At 42.6% G+C, this 21078-nt stretch overlaps 2 protein-coding genes across 12 annotated transcripts in view; one reads left to right on the forward strand and one right to left on the reverse strand.

The window, feature by feature from the left end:
* Positions 1-1417: 1417 nt before the first annotated feature.
* LOC311426802 (uncharacterized protein) lies at positions 1418-14114 on the reverse strand. 7 transcript variants are annotated; one of them, XR_014687055.1, is made up of 4 exons: positions 13717-14112; positions 13372-13598; positions 11157-11261; positions 1418-2988 (listed from the first exon to the last, which is right to left on the reverse strand). XR_014687055.1 is itself a non-coding variant. In XM_084503462.1 (4 exons), the coding sequence occupies exons 2-4, from the start codon at positions 13546-13548 to the stop codon at positions 1485-1487; spliced, it is 525 nt and encodes a 174-aa protein (XP_084359588.1). In that variant the 5' UTR covers positions 13549-13598; positions 13829-14114; the 3' UTR covers positions 1418-1484. The 7 variants fall into 7 exon arrangements, 5 of the variants coding, with proteins under 5 accessions (XP_084359588.1, XP_084359589.1, XP_084359587.1 ...); XM_084503462.1 differs by lacking the exon at positions 11157-11261 and having other exon boundaries at positions 1418-1601; positions 2758-2988; positions 13829-14114; XM_084503463.1 differs by lacking the exon at positions 11157-11261 and having other exon boundaries at positions 1418-1601; positions 2745-2988; positions 13717-14114.
* A 169-nt stretch (positions 14115-14283) lies between these two features.
* SMARCA2 (SWI/SNF related BAF chromatin remodeling complex subunit ATPase 2) overlaps positions 14284-21078 on the forward strand; it is a 119846-nt gene continuing 113051 nt past the window's right edge. Inside the window, exons 1-2 of one of the 5 annotated variants that reach the window (XM_084505412.1) lie at positions 14329-14431; positions 15448-15496. The gene's annotated coding sequence lies outside the window, so the exon portion shown is untranslated. Of the gene's footprint in view, positions 14432-14533; positions 14674-15447; positions 15497-16218; positions 16374-21078 lie in introns of those variants that run through there. The other 4 variants (XM_084505411.1, XM_084505414.1, XM_084505415.1 and 1 more) reach the window with 4 other exon arrangements.

The raw sequence follows: 21078 nt of genomic DNA on the forward strand, positions 1-21078 counted from the left end.
CTTCCAATTCAGGATACTCTATCTCTCTATGATACTTTAGGAAACTCCTAGACTGCTTCCTCTCTGCTGTATTGCATTTCCAGCAGACATCTGGTAAGTTTAAGCATTCCAGTTAGAATGAGGGACAGCAATTGTGAAGCTCCTCCCAGCTGCTTATAGAATATTTCACCTACTTTTTCACCCTGCTTGTGTTGTCTATAACAGACTTTCTCCATGACATCTGCCTTGTTGGCCTTTGCTGATTCATACCCATAAACACTCAACTCTATCTTTACAATCACTAAGTTCAAGACAACCAAAACAATCTCTAACATACATAACATATCTCACCACCTCTCCTTCCTAGCCTATCCCTTCCAAAGAGTGTATAGCCATCCGTTGCAGCACTCCAGTTGTGCAGATCATCCCATTTCTGTGATGGCAACTCTGTCATAGTTTTCCTGCTGCACAATGACTCCAAGCTTTTCCTGTTTGTTGCCCATGCTGCATACAATGGTATTATTGCACTTCAGTTTGGCTAATGATCCCATCACCTTTTTGGGGGGAGAAGCCCTAATTCCAATGTGACCATTCTTAGGCACTTCTGTGATTTCTAACCCATGAATATCCCTCGTGTCTTTGCTGTTGCATGGTTTTCCATCACCTACTTCCACTGGGATAGCAGACTGAAGGATCTTGCTAGCACAGTGTCCTGCATCCATTGGCACACTGTACAAGGGTCATCTTTAGTGAGCCTAGTTTTATCCCTTCCCCACTTCAAATCTAGTTTAAAGCTCTTCCTGTGAGTCCTGCAGGGACATCCTTCATCGGGGGGTGGACCAGTAGAAAAACTGTCTTGGTAAGGAAGTTGACTGGCTGCACATATGGCATGCTGGAGTTTATACTAACAGCTTAGTGCAAATTTCTGTCCCTAACGTCTTAGACAAGTTATAACAGGAAAACTTGGAGCATGACTCAGCTCTAGCTGCTGTGAAGGGAAATTAAACTTTTTTTTTCTTGGTGAAGAAACACAAATACAGTAGTGAAAAGCATATAAAAATTATATATATATATAATAATAGCATTAAGGTATTTTGTAAACTTACAACAGCAAGAAAACTCTCATTCTCAAATTCCATCAACTTCAGACCTGAGTTGCAATAACCTACAGGCATTTTCAAAACTTACACGCTCATATTTAGTGAATAACACGATTCAACTTCCATTACAGAGAACCATGCAATACGATTTGCTTCCTTAATGACTTTATCTGTTGGTATCACTCTCTAGTGAAGGTTCTTCCACTTCAGGAGGGGAAAATGACCTCCACTGGCAGGACTTAATCTAGGGTCTGTATCTTATTTGAAAAGTTTCATGCTGTATTCAAATGAACTTTTGAAAAGCTCATTTAGCTCAGTTAAATCTCTCAGTGTAACCCTTCTTCATTTAGTCTCCAAGCTGAAACACCTGCCAAGTGTTATATACTGCAAGCAATCACATTGACATCAATAGGACTGTCCTGTGTGAGCTGCAATTCTGCAAGGGCTTAAGTCTGAGGCGACACAATGACTTCCACCTGCAAATCCGGCTTGTTGAAGTAGCGTAGGATGAAGGGATTCAAACTGCAACAGAAATATCATCAAATGAGAATTTCAACCTTTTAAATGTAAGCTGCTGACTTCAGATGATAGTTTTGCTTCTCAGGGCATAGGGTAGGTTCATGACTCTAACAAGCACTACCTGTTTCAGTTATTTCTAAGACTGTCACTAATCAAAAGTTGAATTTTTTTGCTTGTTTTGTGGGAAGTTATTTTTCAGCCTTGATAAAGTTTGCCAGCTTCAAGACAAAGAGAAGCTCCCTTAAATTCTTACTTGCAAAGGAATTGAGGCAAAAGCAAAACAAAACAACAGAACAACAACAACAAACCCAGCCTTACTGCAGTTCTTAATGCAATGGTCATAAAAACAGCACAGCAAATCTTGTTGCTAGATCAGGCCTCCAAGGATCCACACGGCAGGAATAGCAGACAACTCAGCTTTTCTCTGTGTTTAAGCTAAAAATGACTTTTCTAGCTTGAAAGAGTATTTAGAACAGATAAAGAGTTCTTCATGTATAACTTTTTTCCTTATTTTAGTAGATAAAAAAATACTTTCAGAACAAATAGTTCAGTGAAACAAATACAAAATCCTTGCACTGATCATAACAATTCTTTTCACTTATTTTGACTTGCCAGTAGAGTTCCAACACATGAGCATTTTCAAAAGAGAATATTTCAGGAAGGTTAGTTTTCTTTTTTTTTTTTTTTTTGGTGTTTGCATGGATATTTTTGAGGAGAATGTATTCTAAAATGAAGGTGAATTATTCAAAAATTTGAAAAAGGTTGTAGGCATTGTCTGGGCTTTATTGTACAATCAAATGAAGTAACCTTAGAAATGCTTAGAAAATGAAAACAAGGTAGGTCTTAAGTAGAAGCAAGTCTGCTATTACAGTATTTCACCCTAAGCATGAAGAGATTTAAATATTTTTCTCTGCATTAGATCTGTGCATATTGCTCTTCTGATGGATCTGCAGTCAAGTGTGCCGCTGGTAAAAATCGCTGCTGGAGCTGCTATGACAGACATGTCAGTGTCTTGGAAAGATTTTATTAATTTTGTGCTCTTGGCTTTGTAAGAGGCATTAGAAGTGTTAAAGCAGAGTAGTCATTAAGATTACAGTTGAGACACGATTAATTATCCCCTCTCTGTCACCTCAGCTTGTCTGTCACCTTTCTCTCTGACCTGTTTCTTTTCTTCTTTCCGCAGCACTCTGTGGACCAGATTCTGATTGGTGACATCAGTGATGCTGAGATCAGAAATTGGCTCCTTGCCTCTATTTTTCCCTTGCCTTCCCTCTAATTTGCCTTTTTCTGTGCTTCCCTTCAAAGACTCTTTGCTGCAGCTCCCAGTGCTTTGCAGGTATCCTTGACTACAGCTCATATTCCCCAGTCTCTGGCCAGCTGGAGCAGCTCCCTGGAATGATATAATATAGATCAAAGGCAGGTGGCCAATCAGCAAACGAGCAACTTGTTGGCACACAACAGAAGTGACTCAGCCACTGTTTGGTCCCTTCTTTTCAGTCTTAAATTTGGCCAAAAAGTAGTTGTGAATAGTGGATCTTAACAACAGTGGATTGTGAGTGATGGTGAAATGTACCAATTGAAAACAAAATTGGCTTTTATGGGACAGGATATAGTCACAGATTTACCCAATCAGCAATCTACCTCTGAGGCAAAACTAGCACAGCCTAAAACTGTAGTGGATTTGTTATGTGTTTTAGAGAAGGAATCAAAATTGTTTTGTTTTACAAAGTTCTGTGATAGGAGAATTTTCATGGGATAGGAAAGAATATTGCAAAGTATCTTAATGAACCTTTAAAGATGTTAATTACATAATACTACAGCTGCAGCATGAGGTTTGTATTTATAACCCATCTTGAGTATGTTCTAGGCATAAAACCATAGGTACATGTGATTTGAACACATTTATAGAGTCCTGCTTATATTTGAAATAGAAGAAAAACCTCCTACAAACGTTTCCACCTCTGGGAAGTTACACAAGTCATTACAAGGATAAGATACGTCACTATTTATTTTCACTGTGTATTCTGGAAAGGCTTGATTTTTGAAGAAGTGTTTACTAAACGGAAGTGAATTTAAAAACAAAAGTTTTTAAATATACCTGTCGTAATTCCTGTTGAAGGTGGTTGTTCCATATAATGCCTTGTAAATACCTCTTTTCTTGCCATCAAGTAATTCATGCAACTCAAGGAGCTACGTGGGGAAATTTAGCATGTAAACAAAGACTCAACACTACCACAAGTTAGATCACAGGATAAAGGATTGAACTCTGTGTGCCATACATATCTCTGCCAGTAGCATATTCTCTCTTTCGGGTAATCACATACAGTGCTTTCATAGTAGGGATTGTCTGTCTTGCAGTAATTTGGGTGCTTGGCCAAATTACACTAGTAAAAAGCTTCAGTGCTGTGGCATGCTGAGTCCACAGTCCTACAGTCATGTGTCAATATGGCTCCACACACCAGAAATACCTGAAAAAAAGGCGAGCTTTGGGGATCTGAATGGAAATGTTGATATAGCTTACTAACTCAGTTTAGCATCCAGAGCAAATGAATGGTGCTTTCTTTATACCAAGGTACAAAAGAAATGAACAAGAAAAAATGTGTTAATACGTGCTGTATAGTTCCAGCACCCTTTGGCATGAATTTGCTTGCTGTTATTTAAATTCAAAATGAAAGGATTTCCAAAGAGAGACAAACACAGATCAAATATGTGTGCATTCAAAAACAGAGCAGGAAAGGTTCCACCCATGACATCTCAAGTCCCATCTGTACAATTATTTTTGTTTGCTAATTTATGAAATCAGTGCTTTGATTTTCCTGAGGGTCTCTATCAAAGGCTGGTCATTAGACAGCATGACACAAAAACCAGTATACTTGCAGACATTCACTCCTGTCTGTTTGATCTGTGGCTTGTACAAGTCTTTTGCAGGGCTTGTATTAACTATTACAGTCCTTTTCACAACAAAATTTCTACTCATCAGCATCTGCTAATAGCCAGAATGGTTCTTGGGTCGAATGATTCCACAATGGAAAAGAAACTATCCACTATCCATTGGATAATACTGCCTGGAAAACGACACTTTCTTAGTGGCTGAAATTTGAGATCTCTAAAGGCTGACTTTCTGGTTCCTCAGTTCAGCTTTAACCTCTCCAGTATCAGAGAACTGCTAAAGTTCTTGTTCCTTAAATTAGTTTAGTTACCACCACTTTAAGTGTAATAGAATATAATTGAAGTAGTGTGAGTCAAGGTAGCATGTTAGGCGGGTGATTGTTTACAATCTCTATGCAATCTGCATTATCTCTGAGATCATCCTCTAACCAACTATGGTCACAGCTGCTTCCATATGAAATCACTTATGTAGGATGTTCCAAAGCCATCTATCTGAAGAGAGAGTAATTTCTTTCCTCTGCGTTTCCACACGGCCTTGTGTTCTTTCTTCCCCTCTCCCCCTTTCCTTTTTTCCTCTAGTTAAATTATTTAATTAATAATAATTTTTCCTTAATAATTATTTTTCCTTTAATTAAATTATCCTCATCTCAACCCATGAATTGTTTCTTTCCTTTCCTTCCTCCCCTCCTCTTATGAGGAGGGGGAGTAAGAGTGTGGTTGTGGGGGAGTTCAGCTGCCTAGCGAGGTAAAAAGCTGTAACAGCCATGAAGAGGCAAAAGGACCGACTCAAGTCAATTGGTCTTCTCACTAGCTGCTAGGAATCTCCATTTCATGTTCCTTGGCCTGAATTTTCTCCCACAGATTAAGCTGTTTTTTGTTTTTGTTTTTGCATTTTTTCTCTGTCATTGTTACCCCCTCTTGTGCTTCTGCTAATACTCATTGTCTTTCCTCTGTTCTTCTCTCAGATGTACAAATCTCCATTTTTCTTCCAGGCACACCATGCATACTAACTCAGAACTAAGAAGTCATCTATCAGGTGTCAGGTTCATTTGTATATTTGAGGGTGTATTTACAAAAACAATTTTAAAAAAAAGTGTGCATGTGGAGAACAGAAATGAGATTCACAACAGGACAGAGAATGGGTATTTAGAAGGAGCAATGTTCTCTATGGGGATTCTTCATCCTTCAGAATGGCCAAACTTTGCAGGTTTGGTGGGTGACAGAACAGGGAGGGGTGAATAGTTATGGATACATTAATAATGCTGATAATGTTGCCTTGTCTCAAAGATGAGATCTGGCAGAGTAAAATGGTCCCATGCTCTGTGAATGTTATCCTCTGTGGGCCTTGACTACACTGCAGTGGAACACACTTTCTCCACTGTATTTGGGTTGCTCCTCAATAGTCCATAAGTTTTTAACAACTTTGTTCTCAAGATACCCATGGGTTGAAAAGGGTTGTGCTCCTATTGACCTTATTCATGCATATGGTCTGATCAATTCCTTCCGAAGATCTTTAGCTGGTGACAGATACATGCTTGTGGGTCTGCTGTGCATCTTGAATAGCTAGAAGTCTGTCCAACCAACCAATTAAGTGGGCAATTCCTATTATATGTTTGGGACGGTTTCAGAATCAAATATGCTGCTGGTACATATAGGGTTAACAGTTGGGATCTGTCCTGTATAAGGATTTGTGCCACACCTTTGCTCTCAGGGCTTGTGAAGTAAAGTCCTCTATTAAGTGGCTTCAGAGGCATCGACAGTTGTGCATTCTCTTTCATTTTGGATTACTCCAAATTTAGTTCCTTCCTAGGTTCTGAAATCCAGCCTGTTCGGAGTGTTGCAGGTGAAAGGGACAACCTTTTGGCTCAGACACAATAGGCAGCAACTTAGAACAGTAGACTACCTGCTTTACCTGCACTAAGACGACAATAATCAGCTGCCTCAGCAGCCTTTACAACCAGAAGAGTCAGTTTTTACTTCCTACTTGCATAACCTTGGCACCTGAGAAAGAAGTTGAGAGATGCAAGGCAGCAGCAGAAACAAATATTAACAACAAAAGTAGTGAGTCCTTTTCTTCCGGCTGTGCCACACAAAGACAAAAGAGGCGGTAAGCTTAGTCCCTTCTGAGCAGCCTGCTGTATGCAGGATAGTTGCTTTCTGTAGCATGAGTGATGCAGGAAGACAAACTGAAAGAGAGGTATCTGTAGCCACAACTTACATCAGTTACTCCTGTTGTAATAACTTCTTCTGATCACTGTCCATCAAGCGGGAGGAGAAGGTTATGATCATAAATCTGAATTTATTAATTAACAATAATGCACCACTCCTTCCCTCCTCCTCTCCTCAACCCCAGCCACCTTTTTTAAAGTTTTAAGTACAAACAATATAGCTCTACTTGTTTATTGCAGTGCAGGATAACGATTGATTTGCAAGAGATTTCTAGAGATTTCCATGTCTTTTTATGCCTCTTTCAGGCTCTATGTAACTGCATCTCCAATTACACTGTCACTAGACTTCTTTATTTTCTTATTACTTCCCTTACGAGTAGAGCTGTATTAGCATATTTTTTGTAAATGGTACTACTTCAGTTTCCTTGTTCCTGGGACTCTCTTAAACAACAGCCTCGTACTAGTTTCCACTTATCTTTTAAATGTGATCTTATTTCTTTTGTTACTGCGGGGACAGTTGTCTTATCACTCTTCTACCTCAGACTGCTTGTATTTACCCACTCATAAATTTGTCTTCTTCCTTGGTAATTATTCTCAGGGTCCAGAACCAGTCTTATTAGCAAAAGTTCAGAAGTTCACTGGCAAAATGCAGGTTCTCTATGCTTTCTGGAAAGCTTCTTAGTAAGCTAATCATGAAGTTTAATACAATTACACACCTGTGCTGCTTATCTGTCTATATACCACCCTTTGTAGCGTAGATCATTAAATGCTGCTAACACGCATGAGCTGAAACTTAGCACACATTTCTACCATAGCCTTACTTGTTCATCAAAAATTAGTTGCTTCTGTGAGCTGCCAGATTCCAACCTTTCTGATTGATGATTTTTCATAGTACCAAGCCCAGTCAAGAGGCAGATGGCAAGAGAGGAAAAGGGGGAACAACTATAGTTCTTATTTTTATCATGAGCATGTATCAGAATGGATGGTGTCAATACTGTGGTAGAGGAATGTGTGTCTGACATCCCTAGAAAAATCCATTTATCTTGCTAAATAGCAGGTAAAACAAAAAGCCAATAAATAATACATATATATAAATAAATAAATAAATACAAATAAATAAATAAGGTAACCATTAACAAAATTGTGGACATCATTGACAACATAATAATGACACATGTACAGTTTTATCCTCTAAAATACCAATAGAAGGCTCTCAGTAACCAAGGAGCTTAAGCTCACCTAGCTCATCAACCTCCCTGAAGTGGAATCATTCTGCTTTTGAAAGCTTCTAACCAGAGATGATGCATTTAAACGCACCCCTTTATACTGACTGAAATTAGGAAATCCACTAGATTTAATTCTCTGAGTGACAAGCGTCTTTCTAGTACAAACCAGCTGTCGCCTGATGGTCTATTTTCATTGATACTGTCATCTTCTAGACTGAACGAATTAATCCTAAGGTTTAATACCTACCTATTTTTTCCTAAGTATTATTATGTCAAGATTTCTTGGCCTCCTTTTCAATTTCTTACAGTAACAGCTTTCAAATGCTTTAATGTCCTCTAAAAGTCTTCTTGACCCTGAAAACTACCTCAGATAACAAATGATAACAAAATTTTTCCCTGATTTTTTTCTTCCCTTGGGAGGGGCCTCCCATTTAGAGTTCTTACGTTATTGCTCATAACAGGTTGATCCATGTACATTGTATAGAAGAAAAAAATACTCATTAAAGCCATTTGACAGAGGAGTCCTACTTATTTTTATGTAGTGGAAGAACTGTCAGAAATTAAGAAGAGCTGCCTAACCACATCAGTTGTATAGAAAGTAAAGGAAGTGAAAAAAAATAATCCATTCTGTTTCTTGACAGTTTCTAATAGAATGTTTGAAAACTACATGTAATCAGCCTGTTACCAGAACATAACTCCTGCATATATTTCACAGAAATGGGTTATTTTCAGTGGTTCAAAATAAGTATCCAGTTCTGCTCCTTTACTCACACACATAGAAAAAGCAGGAAAAAAAAAAGTTAAAAAATCAAGTGTAACTCTATTAACAGTTTTTCATTAAAACATAGATTGGATGTTTTTCTGTCTTTGAAATAAAGCTCGAGGCTGGGTTTGAGATGGTTAACAGTTTTTAACTGACAGAGGCTCTTATGTCTTACAAATGAAACAGGTGGACCATAAACAATGTTTTGAATGTGATAATGTTCTCTCACATTCTACTTGAGGGTTACGGAGTGCTCGGAAAGAGATGTAGGGCTCTGACTCACAAGCATTGCATAAAGCTGCTGCAGCAGTTAAAGACATTACTAACACAGGCTGTTCTGCCTTCTGCCAGCCAGGACAATAGTGTCCTGGCCACTGTGATGTAAAGTCTCTGTATATTTTCAATTCAACAAAAGCGCAGGGTGACTTTGTAGAATGGGCAGTAATAGACTTTTTTTCTCTTTTAGGTCAGGCAACACTACCACCCTTTCATGTTCTTTTAAAGCAAATTTTTACCTCTGAAACTTGCATGTCTACTCATTTTCCTTTTTTTGGCATACACATCCACTTCTATGCTACACTTCCTCAGCTGGGAACCTATTTAAATCCACCTGCAGGCAGACAAATCCCTAACCAAACCTCAGAAAAAGCTCCTCTTCCATATCTTTGTAAGACGTATGCATCCTGCTCCACACCCCTACGCATGCACAATGCCCCATGTCAGAAATCACCACTTCACTGCTTTGGCTCAAAAGCAGTGTCATGTCCACACCTCAGCTATTGCAGGCTACATTAGGACAGCAGGGTCAAGACTCTGCCAGTCGCTCTTGTTCACAAACATTTAAGACCTGAGCAGGCCAACTCCAGGAACATACTCTTCATTCCTGACTCTACACCAAGAGCTGGTAATGGGGCTGATGGGAGTGGGGAAAGAAAGCCAGTCAATGAAGTAGTACTATATTAAACTATTTTGTATGCATCAACTAGAATTTGTGTCAGAGCTGTGGAAAATAAGAGAGAGCAGTATTTGTGCCTACTGGAACTTAGAAGAGCCTAGTAGTTTCTCATAGGAGGTATCTAGCAAAGCTTCAAGTACAGTCTCATTTGAGTCTCTGAGGTTTCTCACTGCCAAGTCTCATGCTGAGTCTCACTTCCAGCCTCTTCTGTATTTATATGTAGTTCCTGGAATTAATAAATGCAACATTTTCCAAAGTAGGAAGACAATGTGTAGCTACAGCCATTTTGAGAACTAACTGTTCAGCTCACTGCTCTCTCAGCTGTATCACTTAATGCTTGTTGCATGAGACAAGTTGCACAGTAAGTATCACTGTCACTATCCCACCTTGACGCTTCCAAGCACATCACAATGACTTACACAAGTAAGTGACTGAGGGAGATTAAAATGTCTTGTAATAAAACAGCACTTCACAAATTCTGGTTTAACAAGCAAACAGTCCACTGAAGGCGATGGTAAAGGATAAACAGTCTCTAATTCTCAGAGACATCAGGCAAAGTCACGCAGCAATGAATACAAAACCTATGCAAGGTAAGGTAGGAGAATCTACCTGTGACCCATTGGGAACACATGAACAGTTGACCAATTCATTAAGTTTTCTTAAATCACCCCACAGATCTTTTTAATGTCGCTGACTTAACTAGAATATATGATTTTCAGGAGATCTAAATGACTTAATAATCCCTTCTATGAATTCTTATTTATGGATGGATGTCCCTTTCTGGATTCAGCTGCTTTCATTTACGGGTGCCCTGTATGTGGTTCCACAGAGAATGATTTATTTTGTCTTTAAGACCAACTGACTACAGCTAAACAGAAACAAATTATTTTCACACCCTAACCTGAGTCTGAACACTAAATTAGGAAAAGTCCATATGTTGATAAGGCCAGTATGATCCAGCTCAAATCCAGCTATGTGTCTTTTATCATATACCTTCTTTATCAAGCAGCCATATTTCATTTTCATGCAACTAATATACTGAGGAACAAGTATGAATATAAAATAAAAGCATTTTGGATCCTGCTTATCTATAGATGTTGAAAATGAGCTCATAAATGAGCATGAACAGAACAACCTTAAGCCTGTATCTTGCTGAATGGTCGCACAGCTTGCACATCCCAGGTCTGTTTTTTGCCTTTGGCCTGTCTAATCAGTTTGTGAATAACTGAGGATGTAGCTGCCACTGACACAGGGAAATCGTTTTCACACTACATATGACAAAACTGCCCTTGTGTGTTGTAAATATAATTACCAAAATACTGAAGCAATTATCTCAATTTCCCTCCTCAACCCTCTGTCCCATTTGCTGTTTGAGTTTCTTTTATTGCCATACCCACTGGGTCGATTTTTGGTAAAACGCATTTTGAGATACAAAGACTCATCAGAAGTTCTTGGACTTGTCTCAAAAGTTCCACCCTGAGGTAGGAGGGAATCTCAGATTAACATTCTGATATTTGATAGAGAATAAACTTTTGTATATAAAATAGAGTTTCCTACCTGGAGAGAAACTAGAAGAGTTCAATAAAATCAGGCATGAGGTAATACTCTTGTGAAACACGAATGCAAAGCTGGGCCTACCTGGTTAGGAAGCAAAATGTTGACCTGAAGAAAAAGCAAGGAAAGAAGCAAGATCAACACTAAAATTTGCTTCTCCTCTCCCTTAGAACAAGAAACAAGACCAAACTCTGGAAATTTGTGGGCTACAAAACAGGAACATAAATGGAGTATCACTGCAAGTCACTTCACCTTTCTCACACACAAATATATTGTTTTGGAATGCATTCAGAAACACTCCTTAGACAAAGGACATTAATTATTCCCTTCCATTTACACCTGAGAAGATCTCAGCTTAACATTATCTTTTGGACATCACACTCGTAGAAATACACCTGGAGAGTTTAAAGTTGATGAAGATGCTTTGAAAGAGACTCTCTCTTTTAAAATATGAGGAAAGCTTGATGAACACTTGTCTCCAGGAAAAACAAACAAAACAAACAAACAAAACAATAGCACTGAAAAACACAAAACAAAGAAACAAACAAACCAAAACAACAAAAAAAAAAAAAAAAAGAGAGAGAGAAAGGGCAAAGTACCAAGCACATTCATGAAAGTTATTTTAGAATTGAAATTATACTTTTAAATTAGGGAACAACTGCATCTTCCATATGAGAAGGAAAACTTCTAACCAGATCTAATCAATTGCTTTGTTGTCAGGATGCACCATTCTAATGGAATCTGTCACACTCGTAGTATTACATACCACAGATCAATAGATGGGTAATGCAGAATATCCTTCCCTTCAGGATTCACATGCTTCAAGAAATAAGTGTAATTTCCAATGCACAATGGTTAGGACATGAGAAGACTTTTGCAGACAGCACACGTAGAACTGACGCTTTCCATGGTTTCTTACATCACTGATTTACCTCATCACAGCATTTGCCTTGACTCCTTAACCAAACAAGCAACAAAACCACCAAAAAGGCTATTTCTTTTAATCTGGAGTAACTCAGACACATGAATTAACTTGATGTAAAACATCAGACATTTTCACCTTACCGCAGCAAACTCATGGAGGTCATAAGACACGTCCCCACGTGATAATGATCTCAACAAATTGAACTCACTGCAAAGCTGAATTATCTTGCCTTCATCCCATTTCCACCTTTGAACTCTTCCATTAAAGTTCGGAGCAGCATGCTTTTTCTCATTGCTTTTTGGGGTGAACACTGTCCACCAAACCAGCAGTCAACATTATCATACAATCATAAAATCATAGAATAGCTCGGGTTGGAAGGGATCTTAGAGATCACACAGTTCCAACCCCCCTGCCATAGGCAGGGACACCTGCCACCAAATCAGGTTGCCCAGGGCCCCATCCAGCCTGGCCCTGAACGCCTCCAGGGATGGGGCATCCACAGCTTCTCTGGGCAACCTGTTTAGAAAAGTTACCTGTTATCAGAAAAGTAAGGTAAGGTAAAGGTAATCAGAAAGGCAGTTTCCCTAAGACAAGTCTTGAGTTTTCTAATTTCCTGGGATATGTTAAAAAATACAAATAATACAAAGAAAAATAATCTATTGTTGTTAATTATACAGAAACCTTAGCATGAAGCTATCCTCACAGAATATTTGAGCTGAAATTTCACTATCCCCCTAACCTCAGCAACTGGATTTTGCTGGGAACTAACTGAGGCACTAAAAACCATTCCTTTCTGCCATTTCTTCTGCAGTGGCTGTAATCTCTGGCAGAGAGAGAAATACCACCACGAACTGCTGCAGCAAAGATTCTTTTGAGGTGTTATGGTGAGGCTGCTGCAACTATCTGCAACTCCCTAATGGCAATGACCCGCCCTCGTTTTTTTCTCTTCTCCTTTTCCTAAGCAAAGCTAATCAGTGGAAAGCTAACTCAGCCTTTAGCATGTTGTCATTTACTATATTTGCACGTTTGCTGTTCTTGAAGCTTCTGCTATAGCAGGTAAAAAAAACTTACTGATACATCGATTTCAGTAAATTGGTATGAAGAATAAAGAAAAGAACCTCTTGTTTTTATTAAAAAGAACCCTTTTGTTTTTATTAGCATAATTTTTCCAAAAATGTGAACTATATTGCTTCATCTCCAGGAATGGATTACAACTTACAGTTGAAGACAAAGCTTAAACTAATATCCTAAATTAGTCACGGATCAAAAGTTTTAGATGGCGATATTTCCTACTTTGTAGATGCAGATTTGAATGCTTCCATTTCCTTGATTCTGTTCCCAGATAAATGTGTTCTGCACGGCCAACAACGAACACAACATCGAGCACGCAGCCCTGGATGCCTTATTTACGGGACACGCGGTGCTGCCCAGCGCCAGCACCAGTTGTTTCGCGCTGCTACCTGTCAGCATTTGGGCGGCCACCTTATACAGCGAACACGATGAGCGATCGGATTGTAACACTGTGGTGAAGTACAGAAAAAGAGGAAAAATAATTTTAAAAAAAGCACTGTATACGTTAGAAGCAGGTGATTATAGTTTATGTTATGCAAGTAAAGATGTGTGAAACAGCATACAGACTTGGAACACTTGTCAGTTAGTGGCCAGACGCTGCCTTTGGTGCCCCCAAGCCCTGGTGGCTCACTCGGGCGGTGGCTGACACGCCCAGCCGGTGCCCGGCGTTACCGAGTACCTTCTCCTTAACGCCAGACGCGGCCGCAGCAGCGACCCCCCCGTCAAGCGGCCACGCTCCCTTCTCCGCGGCAGGCTCCCTCCGCACGCCGCGCCCGGCGGCTTCTCTCTTTATTTCTGCCACGGGTTTTGGCCTCGGAAGCTCTGAAGCGCTTCCAGCACCTTCCTCACCACCGCCTCACGGAGGCGGAGGCCGCGGCCGCCCCGCTCCGCTCCGCGCGCGGGGCCCCGGCCGGGCAGCCCCAACCGCCGCCGCGCCGCGCAGCGCCTCTCCCCCGCGCTGAGCGACAGGCGGCCGCAGCCAATAGGCGCGCCCCTATCGGCGGGGGGGCGGGCGTCCCACTGCAGGCGGGCCAATGGGCGCGGCGCTTCCCGAGCGGCGGAGATGGGGAGGGGGGGGCGGCCGTGAGTGTGTGGGCGGGGCGGCGGCGAGGAAGAGGAGGGCCCGGCTGTCACCGTGCAGTCATGCTGGCCGCCTAGCCCCTCGCCCGCTCCCCCGGCACGGCACGGCGCGGCGCGGCAGGCAGCGGGCGGCTCCCGGCGCGGCGCTGCTCCCTCCCGTACAGGCGGCTGGGCGGGCGGCCCGAGGGCCCGGAGGCTGAGGGTGAGGCGCACGTCCCGGCAGCGCGGCCCCGCTGCCTGCCTTCCCCCCCCCCCCCACCTCCCTCCCCTCCCTTCTCCTCCGCCTTCCTCCGGCGGCCAGCCCGCCCGCCCGCCCGCCCGCCCTCCGCCCCGCTGTCTGCGCCCCCGCGTTGTGGGTGGGGAGAAGAAAGTTTTGATCCGGCGTTTCTGGAATCATCATCGCGCCCGGCGCCGGCGGAGGGGGAGGCAGGAGGCGGCCGGCTTGTGAGTCAGCCGCAGCGGCGGGGCGCCGGGGAGGGGAGGGCTGAGGGTGAGGATGGGGGGGGGGGGGAGGCCGCTGCCGCCGCCGCCGCCAAGGCAGCAGCCGGCTCGGGGCGCCGGGACGGCAGCAAGGGGCCGGGGGAGCCGGGGGCGGCCTCGCCCGCTTGTCCCCGCCCCTGCCCCGCCGCGGCTGTTGTTGTGGCGGCCGTGAAGTTGGGGCTGTCCTGCCGGGGGCTGCCGGGGCTGTGCTCCGCCGGGGCACCTCCTGGCAGGGCACGGCACGGGGAAGGGGAAGCGGGGAGGGAGGTGGGGTAAGGCCGGCGGGGGTAGCGGCGGCGTTACCCGGCGGAGCCGGCTCGGGAGGCCGTGATCCGGATCATCTGCCCGGCTGCCTGTCAGCAGCAGCGCGGCGGGGGGGGGGAGCAGGGGGAGGCTGCGCCTCCTGTTGCCTCCAGCCGCTGCCTGTAGCCGTGCAGTCGCGCCCGCTGTGGAGGTGTCGCGATTCACTTCCCGAAATAGCCCGTCTCCCCCCCGCTCCCCTCCCAGCCCCGTTCTCCCTGCAGAAACCGTGCCTGGCCCCCCTCCCTTCCCCCCCCCCCCCCCGCCCTGCAGCAGGCGGCGAAGCGGAGTAGCACAAAACATGCGCTTGCAATTTTGTAATCGCCTTCCAAGCGAAAAGCGTTTTATTTCCGGTGTGCGCGGAAATTTATTTATTTATTTTATTTATTTATTTATTTTTATTTTTTTTATTTTTTTATTTTTTTATTTAACGATCAGGCCGGGGCGGGAGCGAGGAGGATGCGTGTTAAGGCGCTCGGATCCCCAGGTAGCGGCGGCTGCTCTGCGGTGTGTGTGTGGTGTGTGTGTGTGTTTGGCGGGGGGGGGCCCCGTGAAAAGTTCTCTGCCCGGCCAGCGGCGGCGGCGGGGGCCGGCCGGGGGGGAAGGAAGGAGGGCGGCGGGGAGAGCCCGTCCCCGGGCCTCCGCGGGGGGAGAGGGAGGCGGCGGCGGCGGAGGGTGGCGAGGCCGCCTCAGGCAGGCGGGCGGCAGCTCGGCAGCGCCGGGCCGCCGTGACATGGTGGCGGGCCCGGCCCGGCCCTGAGGCGCTCCCCGGCGGCGGCTGCTCGCCCGCCGCGTCCCCGAGGTCCGGCCCCGCCGGCCGGGGAGAAAACTTTGCGGCGAGGCCGGAGGGGGCGAGCGGGGGCGGCGAGAGGCGCCCGCCCGAGGCCTACGCGGCGCCCGGCGGGGCCGGAAGACCCGCGCGGCGCTGCCGAGGCCGCCCGTAACGGGCCCGCCCGTAACGGCCGCAACGGCCCCTCCGTGACGGGCCCCGCGGGCGGGTGGCCGGGCCCGTGGGTCGCGTCCCGTTTCGGGGCCCCCCGCCCTGCCCTCCTGCCTGCGTCCCCCCGCGGGGAAAGTTGCGGCGCTGCCCCCACCCCCCCCCGCAAGTTGTGCCGCGGTTGTTGAAGGAGTCGTGGGGTGTTTTGTGTTTTGGGGTGTTGTTTTTTTTTTTTTTTTTTTTTTTTGTTCGCCCTCGCTGCTGGAGCGCCTCGCGTGGGGCGGGCAGCGCGGCCGAGCATCGGTCTGGCGGCACGGGGCGCGCCGAAGTTCATTCCGCTCCGCGGCTGTTGTTTGTTTCTGGCACTCGGCGCTCCGGCGAGCCCCGCTCTTTTCGAAGGTGCCTTTTTAATGAGTATCTTACGCAGGTGAGTAAGTAGCCGACTGAAGCAAGGAAACTATAGCGCATTTAGTTCTTTTAGCATTTCCAGTGTTGTGCATGCTTTCTGTAAAATGCAGTATCTACGACACTGCATTGTTTCATCGGTGTTCTCTTTTGTTTCGTTTTCCATTTCTTCAGCGTTACTTAATTTTACCCACGGCTCCTGTGACACGTACAAATAAACGTTGTATCGGAATTAAATTCCTTTAGTAGTGTACCAGTTACATGTTCGAGGTCTCTTCTGTGTAAGCTAGGGTATTGTTATGCAAATGAAGGCACACTTTCTCTTTGGGAGCCTAATTGCCCTATTACTTACTGTCTTTGACTTTGTTTCTTTTGTCCCTTTGTTATTCTAAGGAAAAAATGATGTAGCAGAACGATAGGAGTGAAGGTAGTTTTTCATGCGCTTGTGTCAGCAGTAGAAAGCAAAAAGATCGAGTAATGAGCATTTTAAAATAAATCCCAAGTTAGCGTGTCATACGGCACATGTGGACTTGACAGAGGTGAAGGTAAAGCTTCATTAAATACAGTATTTCTCTCATGAGTTATGTCTCAGCTTTAGGACTGGTATTTCTGTGGTGTTTCACAGAACATATGCGCCAGAAGAGCGTGTTCAAAGCAGTCTTAGATCTTTTCTTTTGTTCATTTCTGAAGTGGTCTGTGAGCATTTCTTGTGAAGTTTGAAAAACGCTTTGACCAACACCTAAGGCTTGAAGTTGACAAGACGAAAAAGTGCTCCAGGTAGCATTCTTATATTAAATACATTTTTGACAAAGGTGTATATGAAATTAATATCTACAGATGTATTTTCTCAGTTTTTGTCAGACTTTGAAGTTAGGGTTACAATGTGCACAGTAGCAACTTTAAAAAATGTCTGCACTTCTTCCACCAATTGTCATGGTCCTGATTAGTAATATTGGTGTGAACTAGTGATCCTTTTCAGAAGGAGCCTTTTTGTTCTACATGTGAATGAAAACATTTTTTGCAAATCATTCATTAAAATACTTATTTTCTGTGTGCATGTGTTTCTGCTGCAGTTGAAGTTCTCTTTCTATAAAGTGTTTCCTGGACATTCTTGTCTTTTGCACTATATCAGTTTGTTTTTTTTTTGTTTGTTTGTTTTTTTGGTTTATCTTCTAGTGGAGTAGTAAATACAACATTATGACATAAAGATCACTTGTAATGCAAATGACAGCAGAGAAAAGCTTTTGTCTTATTTGCAAGAAAGTAAGGAAGGATGATTCAGGGGAAGAAGGAAGTCCTTTAAACATTGCTTCAGTAGTTTACAAGTACAGCAGGATAAAAAGATTAAGACTGAAAATTATTATTTTTTTTTTTCCTAGCACATTTTAAGTCAATTCTTGTGGTTAAATGTTTTGTTCTTTGCCTCCACTTCGTAGAGAACATTTCTCTTGAACTACTGTAGGGTTTGAGTACCCAGGTGAATCATTTGGGACCTTTAACAAATATGTTAAGAATGTTTGTTGTTACGAAAATGATACCTTTGCCTCAGTTTCACTGACATTTTACCTAAAGTAACTTGTATTAAGAACTATCTTCTTCCTTATTCCTTTTTTTTTCCCCCCTCTAATTAAAGACAAGGCCTGTCAGTAATGAATTCCTTTGCCTCTGCCTACCTCTAATTGTGGCTGTTGTTTTTCAGAATCTAATGTGAAGATGATGTTGAATTACTGTGATTAATACTTGTAGAAAAGGCCACTGTATGGAATCTTAATCTGTAATCAGTCAGCGCTGTCGTGAGTCAGTTTTCTGTGCCCTAAGTACACAATAGAATCTACATACATAGCAAACATGGGTTTTATCTTGGGCACTGACAGACTGTCAGTGGTGAATATAGCTACAGGGTTAAAAGGCAATTCCTTAAACTTCCAACTCTGTCTGCCCTCCAGATTTCCTGAAGGCTATTGCCTTCTGCAGCAGGAGCAACAGAAGGGGTCATATGTATATGCCTTTGCACCTTCATTGAAGTCTGGTGTCGTAGCTTAAACCAACTTCTGTGAGCTCTTGGTTTAGGATGACTTCTTTGTGACTGGCTGTAGTATATGTTCAACCCCCAGCTGTTAGCCAGTCATTTCCTGGTGCTGATTTTAGTTTTTTGGAAGAGGATAGGCTATAAGTTCAAATAATTCAGAAGTTGCTTTATGGGAAACTTAAACAACTACACAATAGAAATAGGAATTTCTGCAGGAGGATGCAGACAGTCTTCGGTAGACAGCTAACCATGAAGATCAGGCAGCGTCCAGAGGTTTTCATCTCTAACTTAAGTATCTGGATAAGCAATTAAGTTGCAGTATTTCTGATTCTGTGGTTTGTTGTTCAGACTGTGAGTTCCCTTCCAGAAGATTTTGAAGTTAATGCACCTGAGTATGCAAAGGCAGGATCTTTCAGCAGTGAGTGTGTTTTACTTCTCTTATGTGAGCTGAGTAACTATGTTAGTAGGAGACTCAACTCTTCCCTGTTACTGATTTTACATTGTTACATGTACACCTACAGTTCACTGATTGAACATTGATGAAATGACAGTGGTTAAATCCTGATAAATGCTACTCCAGTGTCCTGTGAGGTTGTAAAACACTGAGTTGCTTCTAAAGATTGTAAGTCGTTTGTTTTAATTATAATGGATTACTGTCATTATTTATCTGTTCTTAAACTTTGAGCATCTTCATTTGATTATGGTTAGCAGAGCAGGCAAACACTGAACCATTAGCAGTATCATTTCGTGTTTTGTACAGTATTATAATGCAGATAATACAGAATAACAAGTTATTCTGTAGTGTATCTCAATTTCACAGTGAATGTTTTCTAAGCCACTTTTAAATTGTGACTTCTGTTGGAGATGTCATGGGAGAAGAGGACTGTAATTATTTTTCTGTGGAGTTCTGGGGAGTGCTTTGCAGTGTGCATGTGGCTGTTGCTTGGGTCCACGTTGCCTTTTCATCGGATATAAGTGGTGCAGTTTCCTTGCTTTCAATTACCAATCCAAGGCAGGGGACCTGGTAGAAAACACCCTGACTGAAATTCAGTTTAGGTTGACTTAGTCATGGAAGGCAGAAGTCATACTGAATGGTGAGGAGAAACAACTAGAAGAATTATAAATACTTGCTGCTCCATCTGTTCCTAGACTCAGTGTGACTGCTCTGTGCCAAAGCAGTCTATAATCTCTGGATCTATTTGGGTGTCCAGCTGGTCTTGAATTCCTAAGTAGTGCTGGTGGTTAGTTGCCCAGTATGGTTTTCTTTTGTATCTACCAACATTGTGTACCTGTCCTCATGTGCTGGAAATCCATGCCTTTGTTACCTTTGGGTTTGTATTAGGTTTATGTCAAAGTGCTTATAATGTGCTTGGATGCTGCGTTCTGAAACTCTGAGCTGATGTACCACATAGCTGTATTTACAAAACCTTCTAGGTATACCTAAAGTCACAGTGCAGAAACATACGTGATTAGCTAATATTCCCTCATAGCGTTCTCAGATTCTTTTTGTAATACAGACTCTTTCTTTGCTGAACCGTTTGATGTAGAAATAGTTGAGCAGACCTCCCAGGTTTCCCTGTTAAGTTCTCAGTGCAGTGGCTCCTGAACACAGCATTTGGCTGAAGTTGACATTATGTTTTTGCTTTTCTGTCTCAACTTGATCAGATTGGATGCTTGAGAAACAATTAGTATGTAATGCATATGAAAATCTGGACCAACAGCCACATCCTTTAGGACAAGGAGAGGGAAAATTTGTGGTCTTGGTGTTCCTTTTTTTTTTTTTTTTTCCTTTTTCATTCATTTTATTAAAATTCTCACAATCTATTAGAAGCATTTGCTTTTTTTTTTTTCCATTTTTTTCTTTGTAACTTTCACAGGAGCTACTCATAAAAAAACAAACAAAAAAACCAGTTCAAAACAAATGGGTTAACTCTGGCTTTGCCAGAGTGTTGGTTTCGTCTTGCTTATTACAATAAAGGCCCCAGAATTTACACAAAGTAATACTTATGTTATCTGGATAGAGCCTGTCCATGGTTGCATCTGTTGTCTCTTTCTAGTTTTTAGCTATTATTTTAATGAGATTTTATAAAGGCCTAGAAGAATGAGGTATCTCATTTTTATTGAGTTTTAATGAGAATGGGGTGCATTTTTTTAAAATACAATCTCAATCTTAGTAAATATAAACTAAACTATTTTTGAATTATGGTAAATCATAAGAGTTTTTGCCAGTTATGCTTTGAACGGATCTTTAGTTGGGAAGGCTACATATAGTGTATTCTTGTTTATATTAGTGGCTGGTTTTTTTGTTTGTTTGTTTTTAATTTTGTGGACTACTCTTGCCAGAGAAAACCACTTTGTCTCTTTATAACCATGGGTGTCCTTTGACAGGATTTATTACTTGCATTCAGGCGACAGTTTACAATACTTTATGTTCTTACTATATAGATCTTATAAATTACTTTTTTTTTTTTTTTTTTGTCCATAGAATTGTTCTTTGACATACAAAAATATTTGAATGCAAATCCTGGGAATATTCACAATGATCTAAGATTGAGTTTATGTGCTCTTAAAGATTTGGGGGAGGAAAAAAAAAAAAGAAGGAACTTGATAGGAACTTGATCTGGAGTGAGAAGTGCAGGGTTACTCTCTGGTAATCACTGTTTTTCATAGGTTGGACACTTGCTGGTCCATTAAAAAT

Source organism: Aythya ferina (assembly GCF_964211825.1).
Source record: "Aythya ferina genome assembly, chromosome: Z".
Classification (NCBI taxonomy): Eukaryota; Metazoa; Chordata; class Aves; order Anseriformes; family Anatidae; genus Aythya; species Aythya ferina.